Below are 8521 nucleotides of genomic sequence, written 5' to 3'. Positions count from 1 at the left end.
ATGCTAATGCTATATCTGCATCGAAAATTAAAAATATTAGAAAATAATTAGATTAAATATAAGGAATTAATATATAATTATTTTAATTGTTTATTTCATATTTAATTTAATTTTTACTTAAAAATAATTCATTGATTATTTTAATTGTTTCATCAATATTTATTTACTGAAATAAACAATATACATATAAACAATTAACATATTTCATGAAATATGAACAAATAAATTATAAAATAAATAATTAAACATTATTAAAAACAAAAAAAAGGTCCGGGCCGACTGGAAACGTCTGGGCCAACCCAAAAAATACGGCCTGACATCTTTTTTTTTCCTCTTTTCCATGTAAATAATGTTTAATTATTTATTTTACAGACGACTATGAATTTGTTCGGAAATAATATGCATATAGATGAATTTTTTCCTTGTTTTTGCTAAAAAATTATACATCCGTTTAATACTATAATAATTCATCTGCTTATTCCGAAATAAGATTTAACGATTCAAACAATATACTAATTTAACTAAAACGAAATTAAAAATACATATTTACACTTACCAATTTCGAGTGCTAGCTATGAGTAATATTTTTTATTTGAGCCTTAAAAATTTTGTGAGATTTCAATATTCAAGCAGATGGAAGATGAATTTGTTTTTAACTGTATTGGAGAAACTAATGAGAAAAGTGATTTTGAAATTTATGGGGGGAAGTGATTGAATTTATTTAAACTTTTAAGGGTATTATTATTTTTCAAAGAATTAGCATGTTTTTGTAATTATGAAACATAATTAGTGCAAAACTGTCTTTTTTAACTCAAGAGGTCAATGTAGTGAATGCAAAAAAAAAAAAAAAAGGTCAAAGTGCAAAACCAACTCTTTGACTCAGCCATTTTAAAAACAATAAAGCTACTTGTATAAAGTTAAGTTACAAAAGTTGGGTTACAAAATGTGTTGACAAAATTCAGTCCATTAATTTCAAATACTTTAAAAATTTATTTTTGAGATATCTGGTGTAAATGTGATTTTGTCATTCATCTTTCTCAATTTTCTTTGTAAGTGTAGCATCACTAGTAGAAGAGTGCCCCTTTTTCTTGTCTAATTCCAAGCATTTCTGCCACTACCATCCAAACTCACTTCGATGACCGAGAGTGGCAAGATATTCACCACAGCTTAGGGGCAGCAACAGATAGCTACATATTCAGTAATACAAAGAAACAGAATTTCAGAATTCATAATTTGCGGTTCTTGATCTTGTAAGCTCGATCCGTGAAAATCCCCCTAAAAACCCTTCAAGAATCCCAGTTGAAAAATCTTGAATTCTATCCGATCCAATAAATCAAACCACTTCAAGAATGTGTCCATCTTCATTCAAATTCATCTGGGCTCTCTTCTTCTTCTTAATATTTCCACCATCTTTCTCCAGTCCTTTCTTCCCCGGTAACAATGTCACCCTTTTTGGTGACGCTTTCTTGAACAACAACACTATTGTCCTAACTCAAGAACACAGCTGCACGCTGCCGCCTTCATCTCAGGCGGTGGCGGCTTCTCCTCCTCCTTCAATCACTTCTCTTTCCGGGCTCGGAAGAGCTTTCTACGTGAACGCGATTCGATTTCTCGATCCTTCATTGAATTCCACTGGCTCTTTCTCTTGCAGATTTTCCTTCACAATCACCACGACCCCTTCTTGTCCTTCCGGTGACGGTCTTGCATTTTTTATCACTTCTAATACAGGTTCTTTCAGTCTTTATGATGGTTATATGGGGCTTCCAGCAGATTTTCAAGATTCTTATGTTGCTGTTGAGTTTGATACAACTTTTAATCCTTCTCTCAAGGATATTAACAGTAATCATATAGGCATTGATGTTAACAGTGTTAAATCATTGGCTTCTGTTGATGTTGTTTCGAGAGGGATTGATCTTAGGGGTGGGAAAGAAATAACTACGTGGATTGAATACCGGGATTCGGAGAAGATGATCCGTGTGTGGGTAGGATACTCGAGCCAGATTAGGCCTATTAGTCCTGTTCTTGAAGCTCAGATTGACCTTTCCAAGCAATTCAAAGAGTTTATGCATGTTGGATTCTCTGCTTCTAATGGAATGGGCTCGGCTATTCACACGGTTGATAGATGGCGATTCAAAACGTTTTTCGGGTTTCTATCTTCTACAACGCCTATGGATACAGATGAAGAAGGGGATTGTTTGATGTGTTTTCCAGGGGATTCAAATTTGGAGATAAATACCTTTGATTATAGTCAATCAACTAAACGAATACTAAATATGGCTCTTATTGTTGGAGGATTGGCTGCAGTCATGATCTTGTTAGCTGCATTTCTCGTGATTTGTTGTATATGTTTGATTAAAAGGAAACGAATTCGAAGAGCACGTAGTGAACATCAAATGCGTAGATTTCGCCGTGGTATGATGGTTCCCCAAATGTTATCTCTAACTGAGATAAAATCAGCTACCAATGGATTCAATCAGGACAAGATTATAGGTGAAGGAGCATCAGCAGTTGTATATGAAGGGAAAATTCCCTCTTGTGGATCCGTGGCAATAAAAAGGTTCATTCAAGAAAACAACAATATTGATCCCTCGGTTTCTCGCATTCCATTCAACACGGAATTCGCAACAATGGTGGGATGCTTGAAGCACAAACACTTGGTTCAGTTACAAGGTTGGTGCTGTGAGAGGAATGAACTAGTTCTAGTTTATGAGCACATGGCAAATGGAAGCCTGGACAAAATTCTCCACAATCGAACTAGTTTAACGAAGTTCTTCACCTGGGAACGAAGATTGAACATAATTCGTGGAGTGGCTTCTGCTCTTATATACTTACATGAAGAATGTGAAAGCCAGATAATCCACAGAGATGTCAAAACTTGCAATATATTGCTTGATACGGAATTCAATGCAAAACTTGGTGATTTCGGGTTAGCAGAAGTTTATAGGCATAGTTTTAGGACACGAGACGCCACTGTCCCTGCTGGAACAATGGGTTATTTAGCACCGGAATACGCTTTTTCCGGCGTCCCCACAGTGAAAACTGATGTGTACAGCTTTGGGGTGGTGGTGCTGGAAGTGGCATCAGGGAGGAGACCAGTAGATGAAGAAAGACTTGTGATTACTGATTATGTATGGGATTTGTGGGAAAAAGGGATGATTTTAGAGGCAGCTGACCCTAAACTTATGGGGCATTTTAACAGGATGGAAATGGAGAGGACACTTATTGTGGGGCTTTCTTGTGCTTATCCAAATTGTGAGAAAAGGCCAGTCATGAGAGAGGCTGCAAGAATACTTAAGGGGGAATCCCCAATTCCAGTTTTGCCTTCAAAGAAACCTGTTCTGAGAATCCAATCTGTTTTGCCTGAAGGTTGTAAAGAAATTATGAATTTTGGTGGAGATATTGATGGCACTCCATGGTCTACCCCAAGAACACATTTTAGCAAGAATTAGGATTTTTGGGAGGAATTCTTCTTGTTAATGTTGTCAGTTTCACAGATTTCATTCATTTGTTTACATGTAATGTTTCCGAGACAACTCAAATGACCACATGTTTGTAGGACAAGTTAATTGGTTATTTACAGCAAAATCAGTTTTTTTAGATCGAATAATTATGTTTGATCTACTAAGTACCATATTTTCCTTCGTTCTCTTCGGATTTCGAGTATTAGGAATTGAAGTCGAATATATCTCGACTATCATTTACAATTAAGTTATAAAGACCAATTAAATATTTCTTGAAAGTATAATGTAACTCAAGACACTCACATAGAAGGAGATGTTGCATTGAAACTTTTAAATAGGTGTAAAGGATGATGGGTTGATCTCAAAACAAGAATCCAAATGGGATAATTGCATAGTATGCTGTCACCACACACGGAGGTGGGATCCCTTTGCATCCTCGCCTTTTATTATAATTATTACAAATTTCCTCATCTAAATCAAAACATGTTTATTCTTGGAGATTCATTATCATTAATGATGTTAAACTAATGCGTATTTAATACTCTAATTACTAGAAATGGGATACATTTATTTGTTTAAGAGTAATCTTCAAACATGCCCTCTCAAATGCAAATATAATTCTTTCTTAATCAAAAGTCATGATGCATAGACAAAATTCTCCATTTTTTTGATACTGTGTTAAACTACATTTAAAATTTTAAGATGATGGGGAGGAGGCACTTTTATTTTCTTAAGTTCATTCTCCTACTTGTTTTTCTTAAGTGGTTATATTGTCACTTGTTTTATGGGAAAATTGCAACAGAGTTTTTTTTTTCTCGTCTCGATCAGAGCTCGGCCGAGCCATCTTTTCTTTTATAAAAAAATAGGCAGAAGCAACACGCTGCCAGCTGCCTATAGCTTTATTTTTTTAAGGGCGGCTCGTCACGGGTCGAAAATGGCCTGTGACATGAGCTGGCCTGTATGGCTCTAGTTCGGCGCGAGCTTCGAGTTGGGTCGGCTCGAACTTTTTCGGACCTAACCACAAGAGATCCGAGCCGACAAGCCAAATTAACACCCCTAGTACTAAACATGTTAGAAGAGATTCAAATTGAACTTTACTAAGTTAAAAAATATACTTACGAGTTCATTCATTGTAATTATATTTTTAGTCGAATCTCGTCCATTCACATCTCGATTTTTCTTATCTTCTGTTGGTAGGAGCAAGAAGGCCCAAGAACATTATTTTTGAAAAAAGAGAAGTACGTGCGGCTAGATACGACTAATCGAGTTAATTGTTTCAACGCATTGACTTTAGGTAGCGTCACGTTTCACTTATTAAACTTCATCTTCCACCCCACCACTCATTGAACTTTATGTTGTTGCACTCCAATGCTCGCCAAGTTACTCTTATCATTAACACCCGCACATGTGAATGACGAAATTGAAAGAGATGTAAAAAGTTAGAAAAAATTTTGAGTTTACATGTAAAATATTTTATTGTATAGATGTGCAGTTAAATAAATTGAGAGTGAGCAATAGAATACTTTTTTCAAAGTTTAGTGACCAAAGTTGACATTTTTCAAATATCAGTACCCAAAATTCGACCACTTGGAAGTTCAATGAGCACTAAAAGACACTTTTTCAAAGTTTAGACCAAAATTCAACCATCTCAAAGTTAATAGTGTGATAGGGCGCCACTTATGCATTTCGTAAACTACGTCACCAATTTCGTTAGAGGTTTGAAGTGGAAGATATGCTAGTGAGTGACGTACAACATTTTTCAATGTTCAGTGGCTAAAAATTGACATTCAGGGCTTGTTTGAGCTATATTATTTTCAAAAAAATACATTCTTCAACAGTAATTTGACATCATTTCAACCACACATTCTTCAATAAAATAATATACACGCAAATCTAAAACTTTTCCTTATTTTTAACAACACATTTCTCATTGATTTGACATGAATAATACATTTTTTGCCTAGAATGTGGCTCAAACATGGGCTTAAAACATTAATGAGCAATTGAAGACATGGAGCTAAGTTCGGTGATCAAAATTTGATATTTTAAATTTCAGTGAGTAATTGAAGACATGAACCTAAGTTCAGTTACTATTGGAACAATTAACTCGAATTGAAATGAGGCCGTTAAATAATGACACGTCATTTTATAAACACAAATTGGTTGCCACGTTGGAAGTCGCAGAAATACTTATGCATTACTCTGCCCTTTTCTTCTCAACTTCCACACTGGAACATATCCTCGAGTCGTCAGATCTCCTGTTATCTGTCTTTTGATGAACCCGTTTGGTTGAACTTTGCTGAATATTCATCTTTTCTTGATTACGTAGATCAATTAATATCTACCATTCAGGATTGGAACTAGTTAGCTGATGACAAGAATATCGCTGTTTGTCTTGACCAGGCGAAGGATTTGCTATAACAATCTATGTTCCGTTTGGAGGATGAGTTTAGGAGCCTTGTGGAACGCAGTGTTGAGTGTTTCGACTTGACTCATGAAGAGTCAACCCATCTTGATTGCTCTAATGAGGATGATTCTGGTGAAGAAGATGCCGATGTGAAATCCCTGTGGCGCACTTGGTTGCAAATTATAATATAATAATTGATGTTTTTATCGATGGGGACTATTGGAGACTTACGGGAGATCGCAAAGAGAATGGTGGCTGCTAGGTACGAGAAGAAGTGCTCACACTGGTATAGCACTTGTCGGAGAGAATTCTTGGAGGAGAGCTTGTCGAGGATGGGCTTTCAAAAGCCGAGCATTGATGAGGTCCAGAAATTGCAGTGAAGTCAATTAGAAGACGAGATTAAGAAATAGATCAAAGCCATTAATGCCATAGTTTGTATTCTCTTCCCAAGTGAGCGTTATCTCTGTGATCACGTGTTTTGGGGGTTCTTTTCCCATTAATGGATTAGACATTTTTCTTTCAGTTAATTCCAACATGGCAGCCAATTTGTATTTTTAAAATGACACGTCGTCGTTTAACAACCACATGTCACGTCGTTTAACAACCACATGTGAATTCAAAAAAAAAAAAGGTTAAACCCTAACCTTAAGGGTCCCCCACCACCCCTGCCCTAGAGCATCGTGAGGGAGGTAAATCGCAGGTTATGCCTCCAAGGGTAAAGGGTGGAAGGCTGCTTGTGCACTTGCACTTACTCAAGAGTCAAATCCATATTTCAGGATTCGAACCCTTGACGCAGCAGCCTCAAGCAAAGCTGGATTTCTCCACCCTCCCCTTTTACCACTTGAAAATGTGCCCTGGGGGCAACCACATGTGAATTCTATCATCCACATATGCTGGTGTTAGTGATTGGAGTAAGTTGGTGAGCAATGAAGTGCAACAATATAAAGTTTGGTGAGTGATGGGGGTGCAAGGCGAAGTTTGGTGAGCAAAATGTGATGCTACCCAAGGTTTGGTGTGCGTTAAAATAATTAGCTCCAACTAATCCATACTTGGAAAGTTCCCTGGTTGGCCTGCATTGATGTTTCTAGTGGTTTGAATTGTTGAGAATCAAAGAAAAAGATAAAGAAACTTGTGTAATAGCATGCATTCGGGGTTACACACACACATATTTCACACTTTTTTATTCATTTTTTAAATATGATGAAAAATAAGTTACCTTATGTCTTTCAACTGACTTTTAACACAAAGAACTATTATCAAATATAAAATGCGTTAACTAATAGGAAGTTTGAGAATAAGAATGACATAAAAAATATTTAAGGACATGATTGATATAATGAGCAAACATTAAGAACCTCAAATACAATTAAAATGTAGTACAAGAAATAAAAATTGAGGTATGAATATAATTATTCATATGCACAAACAATATGGTTGGGGACAAAATCTTGCAGTTTGCAATTGCTTGAAGGAAAATGCATATACAAAATTGTATGGGATGGATTGTGCTTTTAATTGCAAGATAAAGAAAGGAAATAAACTAACGGTTGGCAAAGGAACTTGCCAAAGAGAGATTAGGGACCTTTCTTATAAATACAATGATATGCTTTGATTAAGAGATCGCACAAGGATGGTTCCAAAAAGGGTGCATGTAACCATTAGTCCAATTCTCAAATCATCCACATACTTGTAAAATATGCAAACATAAAATAAAATAAAATAAATAAATTACAAATCCCACCCCCGAGCGGCCATTGCCATCCCTACATTGTAATCAAATTAAGGGGTGAAAAACTAATTTTAGACTCTTGAATGTCAAAAAAATGAATGTGAATCAATTACGACAAATAATATAATTTAGCAACTGCAATGATGATGAGAAATAAAGTATTTTGTTGTTCTTAAAGGCCTGTTTAAGCCACACTTTTTTAGAAAAAATACATTTTTAAATAGTGATTTGATATCATTTCAATTACACATTCTTCAATAAAATAATATTACACGTAAATCTAAAACTTTTCCTTATTTTTTAATCACACATTTTCCATCAATATACTATTCAAAAATGCATTTATTTGCTAATAATGTGGCTCAAACAAGGGCTAAATAAAAAATAAAAAGGAAAGAACAAAGTTGAAGAATCTCGAATGCCATAAAAATGGAATGGGGATCCAAGCAAGTATGACAAGGGATACAGTTTGGTACTGCCAGTGAAATTTTGTCATCCCTCCTACATGGGAAAAACAAGGTCTGAGAATTCGAGTGCCAAAATCTAAGCAAGCACCACAAGTGATATAGTTTGGGGACTAAATATGCAAATTCACCTTTTTTCATATGGTAATTTAAGATCCCTTTCATCGGATGAAGGAAAATCGAAAATTCATACCATAACATAAAGCCGCTTCGTTATTACTTCAGGAGTACACCCCTTCTCACATCAGCTCCGCTCGGACCACTCCACCCTACGCCACGCCTCACCGTCGACTTTAGCTCAGTCAATTCTTCTGTAAAGCTCTCTCTATCTGCGTTTACGTGTGCAGTGCGTTCAGTTAGAGGTAAGCTTCCACTTAATTTCTTGTCCTGTTTAGGGTTTCTGAAAATTTAATTTACTTTACTTCTGTTTTGTATTTTAGTAGCTTTAGTTATTGATTAT

General features: G+C 35.7%; 1 protein-coding gene across 1 annotated transcript; it reads left to right on the top strand.

The window, feature by feature from the left end:
• Positions 1-1107: 1107 nt before the first annotated feature.
• Positions 1108-3590, top strand: LOC111374517 (L-type lectin-domain containing receptor kinase S.6). The gene has a single exon (XM_022997188.1). It carries the CDS (start codon positions 1350-1352, stop codon positions 3447-3449), a length of 2100 nt encoding a protein of 699 aa, XP_022852956.1. The 5' UTR covers positions 1108-1349; the 3' UTR covers positions 3450-3590.
• Positions 3591-8521: the final 4931 nt, after the last annotated feature.

The sequence above is a fragment of the Olea europaea genome, unplaced genomic scaffold, assembly GCF_002742605.1.
Source record: "Olea europaea var. sylvestris unplaced genomic scaffold, O_europaea_v1 scaffold1259, whole genome shotgun sequence".
In the NCBI taxonomy this organism is placed as follows: domain Eukaryota; kingdom Viridiplantae; phylum Streptophyta; class Magnoliopsida; order Lamiales; family Oleaceae; genus Olea; species Olea europaea.
Note: the sequence above shows the minus strand (reverse complement) of the source record. Positions and strands in the feature narration are given on the sequence as shown.

What these genes read in the sequence shown, in the direction of transcription:
- LOC111374517 (XM_022997188.1), top strand. Translation starts at nt 1,350, where the DNA reads ATGTGTCCATCTTCATTCAAATTCATCTGGGCTCTCTTCTTCTTCTTA.